Source organism: Ursus americanus, chromosome 23 (assembly GCF_024610735.1).
Source record: "Ursus americanus isolate L20-20 chromosome 23, mUrsAme1.1.p, whole genome shotgun sequence".
Lineage (NCBI taxonomy): Eukaryota > Metazoa > Chordata > Mammalia > Carnivora > Ursidae > Ursus > Ursus americanus.
In genome coordinates, this window is record NC_142149.1 from 44,735,342 (window position 1) to 44,758,434 (window position 23,093).

General features: G+C 41.9%; 2 protein-coding genes across 2 annotated transcripts in view; one reads left to right on the top strand and one right to left on the bottom strand.

Moving 5' to 3' along the window:
- LOC123776879 (uncharacterized) overlaps nucleotides 1-23,093 on the top strand; it is a 118,314-nt gene that overhangs the window by 22,158 nt on the left and 73,063 nt on the right. The window lies entirely within an intron of this gene.
- On the bottom strand, nucleotides 8,928-9,890 carry LOC123777093 (olfactory receptor 1D2-like). Its single transcript, XM_045773562.2, has one exon. It carries the CDS (start codon nucleotides 9,888-9,890, stop codon nucleotides 8,928-8,930), a length of 963 nt encoding a protein of 320 aa, XP_045629518.2.

Genomic DNA, 23,093 nt, shown 5'->3' on the forward strand with positions numbered 1-23,093 from the left:
ACTTTATCATAGGTAGGTATAGGAAAAAAATATATACAGGGTTCCATACTATCCCTGGGGGGGGGGGTCTTGAAAGGTACCTCCTAGATAAAAGGGGAGGACTGTGTTTGTATCCATCTTGACTTTCATAGGAATGCTTCTGGTATTTCACAGTGTGAGATTCTCTGTGGTTTTTGGAGTCTATTAAATTAAGGGTTCCTTAAATTCCTAGTTTACTGAGAATTTCATTTTTGTTTTTAAACTCAGTAATTGATGTTAAATTTTATCTAATGCCATTGTTTTTCTAACGATTTGATTGATCCCTGTAATTGTGCATTATTCTTTTAATGTAATCCTGAACTTAGTTTTCTAGTATTTTGTTTAGAGTCCTGCACCAAATGTTTTCATGTAAGAGAGGGCCTGCCGCACCTGGTGGTCCTGGGTAAGAACTATTTAGTTTTCAGGAGGGCCGGGACTATTTTCCTCCCAGGAGGGAGGGAAGGGTCGGCAGGATCATCTTTTCTTAAAACGTGGGGAATTTTGGGAAGGTTGGAACAGCCAGGTTTTGTTTCTCATAAAGACACTTGGCATCTCTATCAGGCCGCCACTAAAGGGCGCCCGCCTCCTGCGGAGCCAGAGAACTCTGTGGCGGTCAGAGAAGGGTTGTTAGAGCTCCCACTTCCCTGTGCTTTCGTTAGCTTTTTCTGCGGAAGTCCCGCCTTTCTCAACTCCCTATTGGCTTTGGCCAGCTCCTCCACTCCCATTGGTTAATCAAACAGGAGGTCCACTCCCAGAACTTCCCATTGGCTGTTGCCTATGACCGCTGTCCTCTCCTTGGAGGAGGCAGGGAGGTTCTCTGTAGCTTTCAGGCAGGTGTTCTTGTCGTACTCTGTGCACTGAAGAATTGTGTTATCCTTTGTACCGCTGTCTTGAGTTAAATCCATGGCAAGCAGGGCCAGACCAGCTTTAGGAGACAGCTGGTCCTGGGGTGGAGTTGGGGGGCGTTCAGCAGTGCCACGCACCCAGTAGAAAATGTCAGGGGATGGGGAAGTGAAGTCTTCTTGGACTTGAGATCTGGTTGCTCTGCCTGGGCAAGGGGACTCTGGGTTGGAGTCCTGGTTGGAGTCCTGATTGGGGGCCGTGGTGGTGGAGGAGACCACTGTGTGCAGCCTCTGCCCTCTCCCGCAGAGCTGCACGCGCGGGAGTCAGCTCCAGCCGGGATTACCCAAGGGCCTCATAGGCACCCAGTCCTGGAGGCCTAACCCCACGTAAAATCGATCACTAAAATGTGCCGTGCTCTATAGTAAACGTAACTGGTAGGTGACTCTGGAAGACTTGAGTTGTTGTCGATAAGTTGATGTGTTAGGTTTTGTAGACATTGAGATAAATATTTAGTAATTTTAATTTTGCAGTTTTTGTTCTTTGGTGCCAATAATAGATATATTTTTTCAGCACTCAGTATTTTATCAATCCTTGGAAAGGTCATAGGCCCAAAGCAGGGTGCCTGTATAAGGCCCAGCGTCTACAGTGGTTTGTGAATAAAAACTGTAGCACTTCCCTGTCCCCCCTCAACACACTACAGGTTTTGCTGGGTCCTGATTCAAGGAGAACCAGACAGAGGTTACTTATATACCAGGAGAAGCTGGCCCAGCCTCTCTGCAGACTCCCAGAGCTGGGCACTATAGAATACGCATGTAGATAAAAAGCTGAAGGAACTCACACTGGAACGGGAACTGTGGGATCCTTGCTAAACAATAAAATTGAATATAGAAAATGCTCTATAAACCATCTGGGGACTGGCTTGGGACAAAGGCAGTGGTCTAGACACATGGCTTGTGTGGGGAGGCAAGATGTTAGTTGCAGTGGGCACTGCCACATTGGCAACCTGGCAAAAACTGCTCTGGCGAAATCACTGGGTACCTGTCTGGATCACTGTTCTGTCACTCAGCTCTGGACGACAAAGAACACTGAGCCTTAGTACAATGACCAGGTAATTTTAAGTAGTTTATTCCATATCATGTAGACAAACACACCCTTGGGCCAGAAAATCTGTGGATGAAAGGATGAGTATCTGAAAGGATACACATCAAAACTGTTAAGCAGATATTGGGGGCAGGGAGGGTGAAAACTTATTTTTTTTGACAATTTTTAGAAAAGTAATACATACACATGGAAAAAATGGAAGCTGCATAAGTGAGTAATCAGTGAAAAGTATGCCTCTCTCCTACTCTGATGTCCCTGTTCACATACCCAGAGGGAACCTCTTAAGTTTCTTGAGTATCCAACAGTTTACGTAAATAGGCTTTTATGTATACACACTCCTTTTAACTTTATGCACATTTGCATTGTTTGTTTTTGCAAGCAAACCAATTAAAAAGTCAATGGGGACTTCGTGCGTAATACGTATTAATTAGGATGGGGTTATGCTTTTTAATTTCTAATCAAATGACATCTTAGATATTTGGCTGAGGGTGCTCAGAATATGCATTTCTAGTCATTCTTGGAGCTGAGGTCTGGAATGTATGAAAGAGAGAGAGAGAGAGAGAGATATTTTTAGGTTGAAAATATAATTTTGGCTCAGAGGTAAGTGGTAGCATGTCTGATGGTAGAGGTTGTTTATTCCACTGGATCTGCTGAATGAGAGGCTTCATGTCCATTTTTTCAGTTACTGTTAACCCAAAGCTAGGTTGTGCCACTGTGTCAGCCTTCTCATTGTTCTGAATCCCACCTTGGATGGTTGTGTGAATGTATATACTCCAATTTGATAAGGTTTTTGAAGACTCACATCATCAGGAAGTAGCAGCCACATCTTGTGTCAGTTGACTGGGGTCTTTGTCCTCTCACACATCTATCCATTCATTCAATAAATATTTATTAAGCATCTACTAAGTAGGAGGCAGTGCTCTACCTACTGGGGAAACTGGTGAACAAAAGTAGATGGATGCCCTTAATCAGCTGACTGCAGGCTGGAAAGGAGCGAGGGTAGATGTCAAGATGTTCTTCTTTTGAATATTTGATACCCTGACTTACCTCCCCAAAGTACATAGTCTTGGTTTGGCTCCCTGCAAGTTTTAATTTTTAAGTTCTCTGAACCATATACTCCTTATACTTTTAGTACCCTGTGCACAGGTCTTCCCCTTACCTGAGACAATTCAGTAGTCTCCTAATTGGTCTCTATCTTAACTCTTCACCTCCAGTTTCACATCTGTTATTTAGACTGTCACTTAACACAAAGCTGAGCATAGTTACTCCTGTGCTTGACGCTTTTCATGGGCTCTTCATTGCCCATGGAATAAAATCTGAGCTCCTAACTGGCTATAGGGGACCCTGGATGACATTGCTTCTACATGTCTATGAAAAAACGGAGATGCATTGCCCAGATCCCATTCAAGGACAGACTTGCTGTCCAGCTGTGGGGAGTACAGCAATCAGCAGAGTGCTTCCAGCTGTCAGCTCCTTGAGGTTTTACTTCAGTTGCACAGAGCCTCCTGGCCTGAGGACATGTCTTTCTTAGGGTAATCCACACCTGGTGACCAGGACAGGTGGGAATATAGAGTGTCCATTTTGGGCTGATGGTGGGACAACTCTGATGGTTAGTATTCACTCCAGGTCTCCCTGCTGGGTTGGCTAATACTTTGTTGGGCTTGCTTGCAGATTTGACTTCATCTACCCAATCAGGCTTCTTCCCTTGTTCTTTCTCAGATGTTGATCTCAGATGTTAAGCACTTTCCACTCCAAACTCCATCTTAGTACCTGGAGAACCCAACCTGTGACGTTGCCTTAACAGCTTTATCACCCAATGCTCTAATTATTCAAACTGCCTATAACTCTGCATGTATCCTGCTATTTAAGAGTCCTGTGCTTTCGTTTATGCCATACCCTTTGCCTCATTTTCCTTTTTACTTTCTTTTTATGGCAATAGCTGCTTTTTTCCTGTCCTCCCAGACCCACCTCAGGGGATATCTCCTCCCTGGCCCCTGCCCCTTGGCTTGGTTTGCTTCTCTGCTCTCCCACTTACCTGTGTTTCACAATACTTTGTGGGTGCATTGTGAAGTGTGTTTTTCACTTAGAAGTGGTGGACTCCAGAGCAGGAAGGCACCCAGGACTGCCTGACACAGTGATCAATTGTTCTACAGTGGGAGCAGCAACAGCATAACTCCCTTGGGTCAGGTAACAGTGATGGGGTTATTTGACTGAAGGTGGGAGGGAGAAAGTATAGAAGGTTGGGGTGGAGATAGAGAAGGGCCCCGAGTAGCTAGTGAAATCTTGGGAAAACAGGGGACACTCATGCCCAGAAGACCAGCTGCTGAGGTCCATTATCTCAGCTAAATTCTTATTTAGATCCAACTCTTAGTGAAAACAGTGCAGAATGAAAGCTTCCATTTTAACTTCCACCCCCACCCAAGCAGGTGATACACAGAGACAAAAGACAGTTAAATAGGGAATCTCAGCTACAAGTACATATATCAAGAATACACCAACCATTTCAAAAAGCACCAGAATTCATGAAAATGTAATGATAAACAATAAACAAACAAAAAGGAAGAACTTACACCCAAGGAAATAGACCTAATTGGGCACAGGAACAGGACTTTTAAATAAGTATAATAATATGTTCAGAGAAATAAACCTCGGTAGAACATCGCTTGTCCAGTATTTTTGCTGTAAGCTTCTTTGCTGTCAACATCTGCCACAAGCATTTTTGTTGCAAACATTTTTGACATATAACTAATTGGCTATAAGGCAATTTTGCTATGAAAGATAAAAAAATAACTTTTTGACTGTTGGTTTCATTTTTCCATTGATGTAGTTCTCCCATTTTTATATTGTGTAAGTCTTGGCTCTTATAATGGTCTATACAGTGGTGAAGAGTTTTGAACTCACAGTTTCCATAGAACTTTGCAATATCTATCAATGGACATGTGACAGTATACCAAGAACAAACAACAGTGTAGAAAGCTATCAAACCACAATACAAATATGCATTTAGTATTTGAAAACTGATCCCTCTCTTAATGAAGGAAGAAGTTTCAGTGAAAATAGAAAAAGTTCAATGCCAAATGAGATGAATGAACAAGCAAAAAACAACAGTATGCTATGAGTAAAAGACTTTGGCGACAAGGTACAATCCCCCAAATAAAATCAGTTACATGTGCAGTATTTTTTTAAAAAATATTTTATTTATTTATTTGTAAGAGAGAGCATGTGCAAGTACAAGCAGGGGGAGCATCAGACAGGGAGAAGCAGGCTCCCCACTGAGCAAAGACCCTAATGTGGGATTCGATCACAGGACCCCGGAATCATGACCTGAGCCCAAGGCAGAATCTTAACCTACTGAGCCACCCAGGCTTCCCTAGTTATATGTGCAGTATTGCCATGAATCTACACTGTACATTTTAAATGTATTCAAATATTTTGTATTTTGTATTAAAATCTCTAATTTTCTTATTAAGTTTTCATGTTTTATGTCTTTTTAAATGAATGTTCCTCATTTTTTGTGATTTTATCTTTTATGGAAAAATTGTCTTATGGCCAATTAATTATACAGCAAAAATGTTTGTGGTGAAAATGCTTGGAACAGAGATGCTTATGGTGAAACTACCTAGAACCAGCACATGCATGAAACAAGGACAGTGGTTATTGTAAAAACTGGTTAGAGATCTTGCAAATGAAAAATGTAATTGTTAAAAAAATGGAATAATTGGTCCAAATAGAGAGTGGACACAGCTGAAGAAGTAGTGAGGTGAAAGGTCAAGCTGATGATTTTTCTTAAGACATGACATGTAGGGATAGAGAGATACGAAGTATGAAATATTTGAAGGTGGGTGACTCCCTTCCAGCTATGACTCTGGGTCGGAGAGTGGAAACTTTACAGGTTCTATTCATGAACGGGACACAGCTTTCTCAGCTCTTTTGTTTTTCATTTACAGGAGGTCCATGTTGCGGTCCCACCAACATGAGTCCTCTGACTTCAACTCCTGGCTCTATGGGAGTTAAAAATCCCATTCCCTAAAGTTCCCAGTAGTCCCAGAGGCCACTAATTCAACTCTTTATTGCTTTTTGCTTCTGGCATCTGGTGATCTTCCCGTTTAGGCTTTCATGCTTGGCTATTTTTAAAATTCAAAGTGTATTATCCAATTTTCTTATATAGTTAGAAGGGAAAGAGGTGTTTCCCACATCTGATCAAACCCAATGGCAAATTCAAGCTTTCAGATTATTTAGAAATTAAAAAACATTATGAATAATTTCAAACATATAAGATACAGGAAATAATTTTAGATAGAGATGCAGTCCTTAAAAAGTTAAATGATATTAATTTGTTACCTTATTGTGTAACTTCTCTCTCAAAAACTGCTTAAAATGTTATAAATGGCACTGAAGCATTATCCCAATTCTTTCTCCCATTCCTTCCTCTTTCTCAAAGGAACTATTTTCTTGAATTTGAAAATATTCTGTCTATCTCATCACTGGTCTCATTGTAAAAGTCTTAACATATTGGGAAGCTGTTGAGCTTACTACGACAGATACAAATTTTCCAAAATTCTTATATTTGCTTGAAATCTCAAATATTATTACTGGTAATGAACACCATCAATTATTTCCTTTACAACGAGAGGCTCATTTCATTTGTTTTTGAGACAATATATGCCAAATACGCAAGTCTGAATAACCATTTCTTCTTTCAGTTTATTCTTTCAAATAAAAGTCGTGTTCCAAGAAGTGGCTCATTCAGCTCAAACTCAATCACACAATTGCTTCCTCTCAAGACCACCATTGTACTTAGGGATGCAGAAGTGCTTCATTGTGTACTTCCCATTTCATCACACAGAATATTAAAGCGATGTATACTCAAGGCTTGAGATTTCATAAATTTACTACTTTATCAGGGATATATTTTTTAAGGATTTTATTTATTTATTTGACAGAGAGAGAGACAGCTAGCGAGAGAGGGAACACAAGCAGGGGAAGTGGGAGAGGAAGAAGCAGGCTCCTAGCGGAGAAGCCTGATGTGGGGCTTGATCCCAGAACGCTGGGATCACGCCCTGAGCCGAAGACAGATGCTTAACGACTGTGCCACCCAGGCACCCCAGGGATATTCTTTTTTAAAATATTGTTTTATATTGTTTTATTTATATTATTTTTTATATTGTTTTATATTGTTTTTTATTATATTATGTTAGTCACCATACAGTACATCCCCGGTTTCTGATGTAAGGCTCGATGATTCATTAGTTGTGTATAACACCCAGTGCACCATGTAATACGTGCCCTCCTTACTACCCATCACCAGTCTATCCCATTCCCCCACCCCCCTCCCTGCTGAGGCCCTCAGTTTGTTTCCCAGAGTCCATAGTCTCTCATGCTTCATTCCCCCTTCTGATTACCCCCCCTTTCTTTATCCCTTTCTTCCCCTACTGATCATCCTAGTTCTTATGTTCCATAGATGAGAGAAATCATATGATAATTGTCTTTCTCTGCTTGACTTATTTCACTTAGCATTATCTCCTCCGGTGCCGTCCATGTTGCAGCAAATGTTGAGAACTCGTTCTTTCTGATAGCTGAGTAATATTCCATTGTATATATGGACCACAGCTTCTTAATCCAGTCATCTGTTGAAGGGCATCTCAGTTCCTTCCACAATTTGGCTATTGTGGACAATGCTGCTATGAACATTGGGGTGCATATGGCCCTTCTCTTCACTACATCTGTATCTTTGGGGTAAATACCCAGTAGTGCAATGGCTGGGTCATAGGTAGCTCAATTTTTAACTTTTTAAGGGACCTCCACACTGTTTTCCAGAGTGGCTGTACCAACTTGCATTCCCACCAACAATGTAGGAGGGATCCCCTTTCTCCACATCCTCTCCAGCAATTGTTGTTTCTTGCCTTGTCAATTCTTACCATTCTAACTGGCATAAGGTGGTATCTTAGTGTGGTTTTTTTTTTTTTTTTTTTTTTTTTAAAGATTTTATTTATTTATGTGACAGAGAGACAGCCAGCGAGAGAGGGAACACAGCAGGGGGAGTGGGAGAGGAAGAAGCAGGCTCATAGTGGAGGAGCCTGATGTGGGACTCGATCCCGGAATGCCGGGATCACGCCCTGAGCCGAAGGCAGACGCTTTAACGACTGCGCTACCCAGGCGCCCCATCTTAGTGTGGTTTTGATTTGAATTTCCCTGATGGCTAATGATTTTGAACATTTTTTCATGTGTCTGTTAGCCATTTGTATGTCATCATTGGAAAAGTGTCTGTTCATATCTTCTGCCCATTTTATGATTTGTTTATTTGTTTCTCATGTATTGAGTTTGAGAAGTTCTTTGTAGATCTTGGATACCAGTCTTTTATCTGTAGCATCATGTCCTACAAGTTTTGACATGCAATGTCTCTGTTACTATTCAGTGCTAGATATTTTCAAATTTCCATTTTGATTTCATTTCTAACCTTGAGTTAGCTAACATTTTGCCTTCCAATGTCCAGAAATTTGGGATTTGCTATTTATCTTTCTGTCATTAACATTCAAACCAACTGAATTATGATCAGATTCTATTGCTTGATATTTTTTGAGGTGTATATGTGTTTGTGTGGCCTAGTACCTAATAATTCCTGCAAATGTTCCATATGTGCCTAAGAAAAATATCTATTTCTGATCACTGCATGTAAATGCCACAGATCAAGCACATCAACCATGCTGTTTAGATCCTCCATGTTTTCACCATTCTTCTGTCCACCTGACCCACCAGTAATCACAGGCCTGCAAGATTCCCTTCCATGATGATGATCCTATACATTTTTCCCTGTAATTACACCAGATTTAAATAATATATTTAGAGTTTTTTTTAAAAAGAAACACACTTATATTGCTTTATCTTAGTGACTTAAGTAGAGGTGAGGCAAATACGAGATTTTGGGGTGTGAAGTTATAGTCTCCACTTCAGTGTCCCGAATTACCTCATGTCAACTTCTGGAAAGCTTTCCCTAGGAACAGTCTTCCCAGAGCCCCATGCATGTCCTTGTTCCTCAGGCTGTAGATGAAAGGGTTCATCATGGGGGTCACCACAGCATACATCACTGTGGCTACCGAGTCCTTCATGGAGTAAGTTTGGAGGGGCTGCAGATATACCATACCAAGTGTCCCATAGAAGAGGGAGACCACAGCCAAATGGGAGGCACAGGTGGAGAAAGCTTTGTACTTCCCAGTGGCTGAGGGTATTTGGAGGATGGCTTTGACAATCCAGGCATAGGATATGATCATGATCCCTAGGGGGGTGAAGAAGATGAAGCAGCCTGTGGTAATCTGCACTGTGTGAATGATCTGGGTGTTGGAGCACGCAATCCTCAGCAAGACATACATCTCACAGAAGATGTAGTGGATCTTCCGGGACCCACAGAATGTTACCTTGGTCATGAAGAGGGTGAGGAAGAGGCCATAGAGGACAGAAAGTGCCCAACATGAGGTGAGGAGCAAAATACAGAGTCCAGGGCTCATGGCTGTGACATAGTGGAGGGGGCGGCAGACGGCCACATAGCGATCATATGCCATTGTGGCCAGGATGAAGTTGTCCAGTGTCACCAAGCAGACCAAGAAGAAGAGCTGTGTTAGACACCCTGCATAGGAGATGGCTTTGTTCTGAGACTGAAGGTTTACTAATGTCTTGGGGATTGTATTGGTGACAAAGAAGAGGTCTGTGAAGGAGAGGTTGGCTAAGAATAAATACATGGGAGTGTGCAGGTGAGAGTCAGAGACAATGGCCAGGATGATGAGCACATTTCCCACCACTGTGACAAGGTACATGGACAGGAACATCCAGAACAGGATCCGCTGCTCTTTAGGACTCTCTGAGATCCCCAGGAGTAGGAACTCTGAGGCCCCACTCTGGTTATCTCCATGCATTTCCCCAATTGTCTGCAACATTAACACCAACAGGCATTTACTAATTGAGTATTGAGTAAGGACATTCAGATAAACAAAATCCACTATTTTCTTAAGATTAAAAATATCTTAGACTAAATTTTATAATTTTTTAATGTGAACAATGAAGTAAAACAAAGAAAAACATAACATGGAGAATCTTCATGCAACTTAATCTTCATGTGACTTTTACCTGACATACTCAATATTATGGAAATAATGTTTATGTCTTATTTTAAATCATATCAGCTTACCAAATTCTTGAAGTACTTAAGGATTCGTATGTTATAGTTTTGATATTGCATAGATTTAAATGAAATTTAAAATAGGTGTATGTGTTATAGGAAATGGATATTGTACAATTGGACAAAGGAGGGAGATAAGGACAAATATTGTAAGGGAAAAGAAAACAATTATCACTATTTGCTGATAGAATGATCTATCTGGGAAACCTAAGGTGATCAGCTGAAGTGCCATTAGAAATAAAAAGGGATTTCAGTAAAGTGGCCAATCACACAATGAATAAACACAAAGCTAATGGTGCTCTCATAAATATATATTGCAGTGATTAAGACTGTGTTGTCATACACTGGAATTCAAGTGTGGGTTCTGCCTCTTACTAGCTGTGAAACCTCAGGCTACTTGGATGGGTTCTTTAAGACTCCATTTCTTTATTTGAAAAATGGGTCAGGAGTGGAGAAAATTAAACAAACTGCTTAACACAGAGAGATTGCCTGCAGTGAGCATTCAACAAATATTGCCTATTATTATTACATGCAAACAGTAATCAGGAATAATAAGGTTAAAATCTAATGTGAAAATATCCCATCTATATTTTCAATAAACAGATCTATTCATTAATATGTTAATAAGAATCAGGCATGTTAAAAAAAAAACAAAGCTGGTGGCATCACAATTCAAGACTTCAAGCTCTATTACAAAGTTGTAATCATCAAGACAGAATAGTACTGGTACAAAAACGGACACATAGATCAATGGAACAGAATAGAGAACCCAGAAATGGACCCTCAACTCTATGATCAGCTAATCACTAACAAAGCAGGAAAGAATATCCAATGGAAAAAAAGACAGTCTCTTCAACAAATGGTGTTGGGAAAATTGGGCAGCCACATGCAGAAGAATGAAACTGGACCACTTTCTTACACCATACACAAAAATAGACTCAAAATGGATGAAAGACCTAAATGTGAGCCAGGAATCCATCAATTTCTTAGAGGAGAACACAAGTAGCAACCTCTTCGACCTCATCCACAACTTCTTCCTAGACACATTGCCAAAGGCAAAGGAAAGCAAGGGCAAAAATGAACTATTGGGGTTGGAGTTAAGATGGCGGAGGAGTAGGGGAGCCCTTTTTTAGCCGGTCCCCTGAGTTGAGTTGGATAGGTACCAGACCAGCCTGAACATCCACGGAATCAGCCTGAGACACAGGAAGATACACCTGGATCTCTACAAATGAACACCTCCAGCGCTGAGTATTGAGGTACAAAGCGGGGAGCCGTGAAACCCGCACAGATATTGGAAGATAAACGGAAGAGGGAGGGAGCCCCCACGTTTGGGCGCCGGGAAGCGGTAGCCACCTGCACGGGGGAGCGGGCGGACTCATGGACCGGCACCCCGAGAGAGCAGACTGAGACCATGAGCCAGGGAACGTGTGCCACCAGAATGAAACGGAGCTCCGGTGCGCTCACTGGAACCAGACTGAGACCGGGAGCTCCGGAGCGCGTGGGGGTGGCTGGCAGTTGGCGGTGTTAGAAACACAAAGGACAGAGACGCGCCAGCCCTGGAAGTGAGGGCTGGGATGCTGAGTATGGGGACTGGGATGCCGAGTATGGGGCGCACATCCCGGGATGCTGCAGGGTTGAGCAGCACCAACAGAAACAGAGTTAAAGTGGCCAGAATATCAGTGGAGAACGGTCCGTGATTCCTCTGTTCTGAGACAGAGGCTGAGATTCAGCCACTGCTGCTCTGACTCTCAGAAGAGGCACAGCAAACCGCCAGGGAGAGCCGCCAGAGAACAAAAGCCTGGAAATACCGGCTCACAGTGTGCCCATCCCCATGCCCTCTTGCAGGGGAAAGCAAGACTCTACACAAACAGGGTTGCCTGAGTATTGGCACGGCAGGCCCCTCCCGCAGAAGGCAGGCTGAAAAATCAAGAAGCCCACATCCCTAAGATCCCTCTAAAACAAGGGTGCATGGCCTGGGTCCCGGTCAATAATTTGGGCTCTGGACAATCCCGCAACCTCTCCTCATCAGAATGACGAGAAGGAGAAATCCCCCCCAGCAAAGAAAAGACAATGAGTCAGTGGCCTCTGCCACAGAACTAATGGATATGGATATAACCAAATTATCAGAAATGGAATTCAGAGTAACAATGGTCAAGATGATGTGTAGACTTGAAAAAAGTATTAATGAAAATGTTAATGAGAATATAGAATCTCTAAGGGCGGAAATGAGAGCGAATCTGACAGAAATTAAAAATTCTATGAATCAAATGCAGTCAAAACTAGATGCTCTGATGTCCAGGGTCACTGAGAAGAACGTATTAGCAAATTGGAGGATGGGCTAGTAGAAGAAAAGCTAAAATTGAATCTGGACCCAAAAAAATCCACGCTCAAGAATGTAGGTCACAGGAGATTACTGACTCAATGAAACATTCCAATGTCAGAATCATCAGCATCCCTGAGGGGGTGGGAAAAAACAGAGGTCTAGAAGAGATATTTGAACAAATTGTAGCTGAAAACTTCCCTAATCTAGCAAGGGAAACAAACATTCGTGTCCAAGAGGCAGAGAGGACCCCTCCCAAGCTCAACCACGACAAACCTACGCCACGTCACGTCATAGTGCAATTCGCAAATATTAGATCCAAGGATACAGTATTGAAAGCGGCCAGGGCAAAGAAATTTCTCATGTACCAAGGCAAAGGTATGAGAATTACGTCAGACCTGTCTACACAGACCTGGAATGAGAGAAAGGGTTGGGGGGGGCATTTATAAAGCTCTTTCAGAGAAAACATGCAGCCAAGGATCCTTTATCCAGCAAGGCTGTCATTCAGAATTGATGGAGAAATAAAGACCTTCCAGAATCGCCATTGACCAATTTCATAACCATGAAACCAGCCCTCCAGGAGATATTAAGGGGGGGGTTCTATAGAAGTAAAAAGGCCCCAAGAGTGATACAGAACACAATCTATAGAAACAAAGACTCTACAGGCAACATGGCATCATTAAAATCATATCTCTCGATAATCAGTCTCAATGTAAATGGCCTAAATGTCACATAATACGCCACAGGGTTGCAGATTGGATAAAAAGACATGACCCATCCATTTGCTGTCTACAGGAGACTCATTTTGAACCTAAAGATACATTCAGACTGAGAGTAAGGGGATGGAATACCATCTTTCACGCCAATGGACCTCAAAAGAAAGCTGGGGTAGCAATTCTCATATCAGATAGATTGGATTTTAAACTAGAGACTATAGTTAGAGACACAGAAGGGCACTATATTATTCTTAAAGGCTGTATCCAACAAATGGATATGACAATTATAAATATCTACACCCCCAACAGGGGAGCAGCAAGATACACAAGCCAACTCTTAACCAGAATAAAGAGACATATAGATAAAAATACATTAATAGTAGGGGACCTCAACACTCCACTCTCAGAAATAGACAGAACACCCTGGCAAAAACTAAGCAAAGAATCAAAGGCTTTGAATGCCATACTCGACGAGTTGGACCTCATAGATATATATAGAACACTACACCCCAGAACCAAAGAATACTCATTCTATTCTAATGCCCATGGAACATTCTCAAGAATAGACCATGTTCTGGGTCACAAAACAGGTTTCAACCGATACCAAAAGACTGAAATTATTCCCTGCATATTCTCAGACCACAACGCTTTGAAAGTGGAACTCAACCACTAGGAAAAATTTGGAAGAAACTTAAACACTTGGGGCTAAGAACCATCCTGCTTAGGAATGATTCAATAACCAGGAAATCAAAAGTCAATTTAAACAATTTATGGAGACCAATGAAAATGAAAACACAATGGTCCAAAACCTACGGGATACTGCAAAGGCAGTCCTAAGGGGGAAATACATAACCATCCAAGCCTCACTCAAAAGAATAGAAAAATTAAAATGCAGTTTTTATATTCTCACCTCAAGAAGCTGGAACAGAAACAGAGGGACAGGCCTAACCCACGCACGAGGAAGCAGTTGACCAAGATTAGAGCAGAAATCAATGAATTAGAAACCAGGAGTGCAGTGGAGCATATCAACAGAATTAGAAGCGGGTTCTTTGAGAGAATTAATAAAATTGACAGACCACTGGCAAGACTTATCCAAAAGAACAGAGAAAGGACCCAAATTAATAAAATTATGAATGAAAAAGGAGAGGTCACAACCAACACCAAAGAAATTTGAAGGATTATTAGAAACTTTTATCAACAGCTTTATGCCAATAAATTAAGCAATATGGAAGAGATGGAGGCCTTCCTGGAAACCTATAAACTACCAAGACTGAGAAATTGATTTTTTAAACAGGCCAATTAATTATGAAGAGATTGAATCAGTGATAAACAACCTTCCAAAAAACAAAACTCCAGGCCCAGATGGTTTTCCTGGGGAATTCTACCAAACATTCAAAGAAGAAATAATACCTATTCTCCTAAAGCTATTTCAAAAAATAGAAACAGAAGGAAAGCTACTAAACTCATTCTATGAGGCCAATATTACCTTGATCCCCAAGCCAGGCAAAGACCCCCTCAAAAAGGAGAATTACACACCGATTTCCCTAATGAATATGGATGCCAAAATCCTCAACAGATCCTGGCTAATAGAATCCAACAGTACATTAAAAGGATTATCCATCATGATCAAGTGGGATTCATCCCTGGGATGCAAGGGTGGTTCAACATTCGCAAATCTATCAGTGTCATAGATTTTATCCAGAAAGAAAAATTCAAAAATCATATGATCCTCTCAATTGATGCAGAAAAAGCATTTGACAAAATACAGCATCCTTTCCTGATTAAAACCCTTAGAGTGTAGGGATAGAGGGTCCATTCCTCAATCTCAAAAAACCATCTATGAAAAGCCTACAGCGAATATCATTCTCAATGGGGGAAGAGCTGGAAGCCTTTCCCTTAAGATCAGGAACACGACAAGGATGCCCACTCTCGCCACTATTATTCAACATAGTACTAGAAGTCCTTGCAACAGCAATCAGACGACAGAAGGGGATCAAAGGTATCCAAATCGGCAAGGAAGAAGTCAAAATGTCTCTCTTCTCAGATGACATGATACTCTATATGGAAAACTGAAAAGAATCCACTCCCAAACTATTAGAAGTTATACAGCAATTCAGTAATGTGGTGGGATACAAAATCAATGCTCAGTAATCAGTTGCATTTCTCTACACGAATAATGAGACTGAAGAAAGAGAAATTAGGGAATCCATCCCATTTACAATAGCACCAAAACCCATACGTTACCTTGGAATTAACTTAACCAGAGACGTAAAGGACCTATATTCTAGAAACTATAAATCACTCTTGAAAGACATTGAGGAAGACACAAAAAGATGGAAAAATATTCCATGCTCATGGATCGGAAGAATTAACATAGTTAAAATGTCCATGCTACCCAGAGCAATCTACACTTTCAGTGCTATCCCAAGCAAAATACCGAGGACATTTTTCAAGGAACTGGAACAAATAGTCCTTAAATTTGTATGGAACCAGAAAAGGCCCCGAATCGCCAAGGAACTGTTGAAAAGGAAAAACAAAGCTGGGGGCATCACAATGCCAGATTTCGAGCTATACTATAAAGCTGTGATCACAAAGACAGCATGATACTGGCACAAAAGCAGACACATAGACCAATGGAACAGAATAGAGAACCCAGAAATGGACCCTCGGCTCTTTGTGCAACTAATCTTTGATAAAGCAGGAAAAAACATCCAGTGGATCTTCAATAAATGGTGCTGGGAAAATTGGACAGCTACATGCAAAAGAATGAAACTTGACCACTCTTTCCCACCATACACAAAGATAAACTCCAAATGGATGAAAGACCTTGATGTGAGACAGGAATCCATCAGAATCCTAGAGGAGAACATAGGCAACAACCTCTACGACATCGGCCAAAGCAACCTTTTTCATGACACATCTCCAAAGGCAAGAGAAACAAAAGATAAAATGAACATGTGGGACTACATCAAGATAAAAATCTTCTGCACAGCCAAGGAAACAGTCAAAAAACTAAGAGGCAGCCCATGGAATGGGAGAATATATTTGCAAATGATGTTACAGATAAAAGACTGGTATCCAAGATCTACAAAGAACTTCTCAAACTCAATACATGAGAAACAAATAAACAAATTATATGATGGGCAGAAGATATGAACAGAGATTTTCCTAATGATGACATACAATTGGCCAAAAGACACATGAAAAAATGTTCAAAATCATTAGCCATCAGGGAAATTCAAATCAAAACCACACTAAGATACCACCTTACGCCAGTTAGAATGGCAAAAATTAACAAGGCAAGAAACAGCAATTGCTGGAGAGGATGTGGAGAAAGGGGATCCCTCCTACATTGTTGGTGGGAATGCAGGTTGGTGCAGCCAGTCTGGAAAACAGTGTGGAGGTCCCTTAAAAAGATAAAAATTGAGCTACCCTATGATCCAGCCATTGCACTACTGGGTATTTACCCCAAAGATACAGACATAGTGAAGAGAAGGGCCATATGCACCGCAATGTTCATAGCAGCATTGTCCACAATAGCTAAATCGTGGAAGGAACCGAGATGCCCTTCAACAGATGACTGGATTAAGAAGCTGTGGTCCATATATACAATGGAATATTACTGAGCTATCAGAAAGAACGATTTCTCAACATTTGCTGCAACATGGCGGCACTGGAGGAGATAATGCTAAGTAAAATAAGTCAAGCAGAGAAATACACTTATCATATGATTTCTCTCATCTATGGAACATAAGAACTAGGAAGATCGGTAGGGGAAGAAAGGGATAAAGAAAGGGGGGTAATCAGAAGGGGGAATGAAGCATGAGAGACTATGGACTATGAGAAACAAACTGAGGGCTTCAGAGGGGAGGGGGTGGGGGAATGGGATAGACCGGTGATGGGTAGTAAGGAGGGCACGTATTGCATGGTGCACTGGGTGTTATACGCAACTAATGAATCATCGAACTTTGCATCAGAAACCAGGGATGTACTGTATGGTGACTAACATAATATAATAAAAAACCATTAAAAAAAAAAGAAGTTTGAGTCTGTGTCCCAGCTTAAGCCATACAACTGTTTTTTGATCAAACAACTGCCCAATATGGAGTACTTGGTTAGACAATGTGTTGAGTACTTATGTATATTAAAATATTATATTTATTCCACAAGTAGCACCATTACTTTCTATTTCTCCTTTTTATAGATGAGATGACCAAGACTTAGAAGGTTAATGAGTTTCCCAGTGTTGCTCAGCCAGTAACTCAAGTAGCTGGAATTTGAGTACCCCTTTCTGCTTCCAAATTTCATGCCTAAACTGCTCTGCCAGACGTTAAACAAGAATAATGATGTCTACCTCACTGTGGGTTTAGAGAAGAGCTCAAATGCTGGACGAGGAAGCACTTTTCCAACCTTAAACCCATATGTAAATGAAGGAGCTGTTATGGGGTCCCAAAGGAAGTCTTATTCTTTACCATTTTCCCAAGCTTCTGACTATCTCTTAATTCCCTAAAGTAGGAAACCCTAGTCTCAGGAGAAAGAGGCATCAGGGGCCTACTTTCTCCTCCATCCTGCACCTGGCTCTGCCTACCACACAGACAGGAGTACTCTCAGGCCACCTGTATCTGCAGGAAATGATCCAGGATGTCCTAGGGAAGACTCATCTGGGGCTAGCCTCTTGGTGCTGTCTACATGGTTGAGGGAGAGAAGAGAGAAGAGGAAAGGAGGAATGTATCATTATTGACTTCCCATACAAAGGAATATGGATTGGTCAGGAGCTAGAAAATAAAAGAAAAACATAAATATTAAGGCTGTCTCCCAAAAGACTTGAGTGCTGTGTCAATGAAGAGAGCTGGCAGGGGAAGTGATCCCAACACAGAAGGCATTTGAACAGGCTGCATGATACGGTGGGTTAAGTGATCACTTCAGAGCTGATGCAAGCATTTAGTGGAGGTGGGTGATGGTTAAGATCGCTTTTAATTCTAAGATTCCAAACCATGGAGTAATCACGTGGTGGTCCTTTGGCATTTGAGTGAAAATGGCTATAACTTTTAGCACACGCTCTAGAGACTTTTTGTCTATACAGCCTCCCATATTTGTTATTTGTTACTGCAAAATTCACCTATAGTTCAACACTATAAATGAAATAACTTATTTTACCAATACTTAAGGGAGGGTTTTAGCTGAAACAATATGCCCAAGGTCACAGAGTGATTTGGTGGCAAGGATGAGGCTTTGACCAGGAGTTCCAAGCCAGGTGTTTGTTAGTCTAAGAATGGGGAGGAGGTACAAAACCTGGAAGCAAAACGTCAGTAAGCAGTGGGCTCCTTGCTCTTAGTTTCTGGGGTGCCTGGGTGGCTCAGTCGTTAAGCGTCTGCCTTTGGCTCAGGGCGTGATCCCGGCGTTCTGGGATCGAGCCCCACGTCAGGCTCCTCCCCTGGGAGCCTGCTTCTTCCTCTCCCACTCCCCCTGCTTGTGTTCCCTCTCTCGCTGGCTGTCTCTCTGTCAAATAAATAAATAAAATCTTAAAAAAAAAAAAGGAAAGCGGAGTTTCAGTGAGAATGAGAACTGATTGGCTCATTCCAGAGAGACCCCCCAAATGACCTAAGAATGAAAATAAGCATAATGGTAACTCCCTGAGTGACCACAACCGTGAGCACACTGGCCACCATCTCTGTTTCTGCCATGGAGACAAAGGTCTTCCACCTCCTTAGACCTCATCAGAAACTACTTCCTTCCACAGCCTATTTGCCTGGATTCAGGGCCCTCTGGGACATCTGCCTCACAGGTGGGAAGGAAGGAAGCAGGGAAGAGGGCGGGGGAAAGTCAGAGAACACCCAGAGGGTATGATATCTTTGCTTTTCTAACCCTCAAGGCAGGAGTCTCCCATGCTTCAGTGCGTATCAGAATCACCTGTGATTCTGATACTTTGGCACAGAAAGCTGATTTTCTGGCCCCCTTCTGGAAATACTGATTCTGTTTTGAGAACCAAGTCCTTTTGAGCAGTCACCTGGTGGTTCTGATTGTGCTGAAATGCTGTTCGGAGTCTGTAAGACTCAGTGGGTTCTGAACACTTGTGTGGTCAGACGGCCTCAGAGACACAAACCCCTCTGCAGCGAGGGGAGAGGGTCTAGGGCTGGTATGGAGAAGTATTCCAAACTTGATGTTGGAAAACTGTCCTTAGTACCTCCTGTGTTGCTCCGTGGCTGCAGCATCGTGAGGAGGGCATGCAACCTCCTCGAGCCTCCTCATCCCACCCAGGAAGCCTTTCTTGCAGGTTTGAGAATCACGTGGAACAGAGCATGTGACAGCACCTTGGAAACTGTAGAGTGCTAACAAGATTAGAGGGAATGCTAATTACTTTCAAATATTAGGGGATTAGATTATATGAATACCATCAAAGTTTGTATGCTTGTGTGAGAGAGAAAAGGTGAAGAAAGAAGATAAGAAAGGAGAAAAGAGAGAGAAAATGTGAGTCTGTGATGTACGGACCTTACCCACTGTTCTGTGCTGCTCTCAGAGTTGCCTGGTACTGCTGCCCTCAGTTTCTTCCTAGGTAGGATGGAGAGTCAATCAGAACACAAAGGAACCTAAGACATTACTTTCTGAGTAGGACTTTATGATTCATTTTGGCTAAAGGTGGGAAGCAGAGAAATTGGCCTCTCGATAAGCAGTCCATGCAAAAGAGGAGAATGGCAGGCCGTGGATGCCCCGCTGAAGATGGGGGATCCGAGAACTGATGGTTGGATCCTAAGCTCAAAAAACAAAGGGACTGAACTGGAGCCACATCAGGGGTATTTATCAGTTTTGGAGAGACACTGGGGAGGCAATCCCAAGACAGCTTCTTGGGATGAACCTGGATAATTGCTCCAAGGTTAATATCTATGTGCAACGGTCTTGGGAAATAAGTCTCGTTTACAAGGAGTAAACCAACTCCACCTTGAGCATCGGTCCTAAAACGTGCCCTCGCAGTTAGATTAGCAGCAAAGAAAGAGCTACACACACAGGCTTCAGCCTGGCTTTGAGTCATCAGAGGTCCAGAAAATCTCAAGCACTGAATCTGGATAATCCCAGATTGCTAGTGGCTCTGAGCTCTAAGTAGAAGAAGTTAAAAAAAAATCTTATCTGTAGGAAAATAACATCAAGTAAACTTCAAATTATTTTCCTCCATCATATTTTCAAATATAATTTTGAGCACAAGCCCAAAGAGAAATAGACACACAAAGAAATAAGATACGGAAAGCAAGAGCCAACAGCTGAAAGGCGTACAGGGACTCTAGGTAATAGAACAGTCAGACGCAGAATGAGAAATAATGATGTTTGTGATGTTTTGGGATACAGAACCAATTGTGAAATGTTAGCAGGACTTTTACAAACTGAACAAACGTGAGTAGCCAGCAGTCAGATAAAAAACACATTACCAGCCCTTCAGAGATGCTGTCTTGTCTTCTTTTAGTCACTCACTGTTCCTGTAAGGGCAGCAGACCCTGACTCTTAATAGTATGAAACAGTTTACCCATTTTTGTACTTTATTGAAACGTAAGTACCCCTTTTGCACTTTTTCGTGCCTGCTGCTTTCACTCTATATATGTGAGGTTCACCCACATTGTTGTATATGGTTGTGGGTTGTTCATTTTCATTGTATTGTGTGACTGTGCCATTAAAATCCATTCTACCATGGACGGACCCTTGTGACTTCCAGTTTTCGGCTTTTTTTTTTTTTTTAAGATTTTATGTATTAGAGAGAGTGAGAGCGAGCAAGAACTTATGCGCGCGTGCAAGCGCCAAAGAGAGAGAGAGAGCATGAGCGGTGGGGAGGGGCAGAGGGAGAAGCAGGCTCTTCACCAAGCAGGGAGCCTGATGTGGGGCTCAATCCCAGGATCCTAGGCTCATGACCTGAGTGGAAGGCAGATGCTTAACCAACTGAGTCACCCAGGTGCTTCCAGTTTTTGGCTGTTAAGAATAGTGCAGATACACATTTCTCTTGGGCATCTGTATATACAGAGACAATGTCTGGATGATAGGGCAGGTGTTAATTTAGTTTAGAAGACAGTGCTATACAGCTTCCCTACTCTTTGTAACATAGTAAATGCATGCTCCCTTCAGCAGCCAGTGAGAGTTCCAGTTGCTCCACATTCTTAACATGTGATTTTCCCATCCTTTTCATGGGAGATTTTTGGTGGGTGTGTGGTGGTATGTTATTGTGGTTTTAATTTGCGTCTCCCTGCTGACTAAAGAAGTTAAGTACCTTTTTATGTGGTTATTCTTCACAGATGTATTCTCTTGTGTAGATTATCTGTTCAAGTCTTGTGCCCATTTTTCTATTGGTTTGCTGTCCCTTTCATGTTGATTTATAGGAGTTCTTTATGTATTTTGTTTAGGAGTCCTTTGTCAGATGTATGTAGTAATATCTTCAACTTTGTGGTTGTCTTTCATTCAGCTAATGGCGGGTATACTCCAATTTATAAATTTTTATCTTGTAGTTAGTGTTGTTTGTATCTTGTTTAAGAATCTTTGCTAAATCTTTGCCAATATTCTCCTATATTTTCCTCTAAAGGATATATGGTTTTATCTTTCACATTTAGATCTGCTGTCAATCTAGACTTGATTTTTATATCAGGTGAGGGAGAGCTCAAGATGTTTTTTTTTTTCCCCTAGGGGTGCCTGGGTGGCTCAGTCAGTTGAGCATCTGACTCTTGGTTTCCCTCAGGTCATGATCTCAAGGTTGTGAGATCAAGCCCCATGTCAGGCTTCTCACTCAGTGAGGAGTCTGCTTGAGATTCTCTGTTTCCCTCTCTCTCTGCACGTCCCCCTGCTCAAGCTGTCTCTCTATCTCTCTCTCAAAAATAAATATATAAATCTTTAAAAAAATCTTTTTAACATATGCAAATTGGATATCCAAATGTCCAGTCCCATTTATTGAAATGCTTATCCTTTCCCCGCTGCATTGCAGTGTAAACATCTAGGGTGGCCAGTCATGTGATTGGAGTGTTGAAACTTTCAATTTGATCACTGCTGCCCACCACCCTCCACCTGTGGAGAGGGACAATAACCAGTGGCCAGTGATTTAATGATTTATGCCTATGTAAAGAGGCTTCAATAAAAACCTAAAAGAATGGGGTTCAGAGAGCTTCTGGATTGGTGACACGAAGATTTGGGGAGAGTGGCGTATGCAGAGAGGGCATAGAAGCTCCATGCTCCTTCCCACATATCTTGCTCTGTGCATCTCTTTCATCTGGTTATTCCTGAATAATAACCAGTAATCTAGTAAGTAAAATGTTTCTGTGAGTTCCATAAGCTATTCTAGTAAATTAATCCATCCCAAGGAGGGGATTGTTGGAACCTCCAACTGGCTGGTCAGTCAGAAGCACAGGTGACAACTTGGACTTGCAATTGGTGTCTGAAGTGGGGGCAGGGCAGTCTTATAAGACTGAACCCTTAAGCTGTGAGATTTGATGCTATCTCCAGGTAGATAGTGTCAGAATTGAGTCAAATTGTAGGATAGTCAGTTGGTATCAGAGAATTGCTTGGTTGAAAAAACACACATATCAAAATTTCTGTCAGAATTGTAGAGCCTAAGTAGAGTTTATCTTCTCCCCTTTTTTCTGCTTCTATCACCACTCCTGTCATGAGCATGTGTTGATATGCTTGAGAGTTTTGTTTTGAGGGAATGAAGAAGAGATGAAAGGTAAGGCACTACAGAAATAAAGGACAGGTTGGATTTTTCCAAGGACAGTCTGACTTCTCTCAGAGAGAAGGAATGCAGGAAAAAGGCAAGAGAAATAGGGACTTTCGAGGCCCAAAGGACAAAAATCTTTCCAGAGCAAAGAGAGGGATTTCTTGCCATTTCTGCCTCGACATCAGTGCTTGTGTCCAGAGAGACCGTGGGTCAGAACTGAAGCAGTGGGGGCTGCGCCCAACAGAGCAT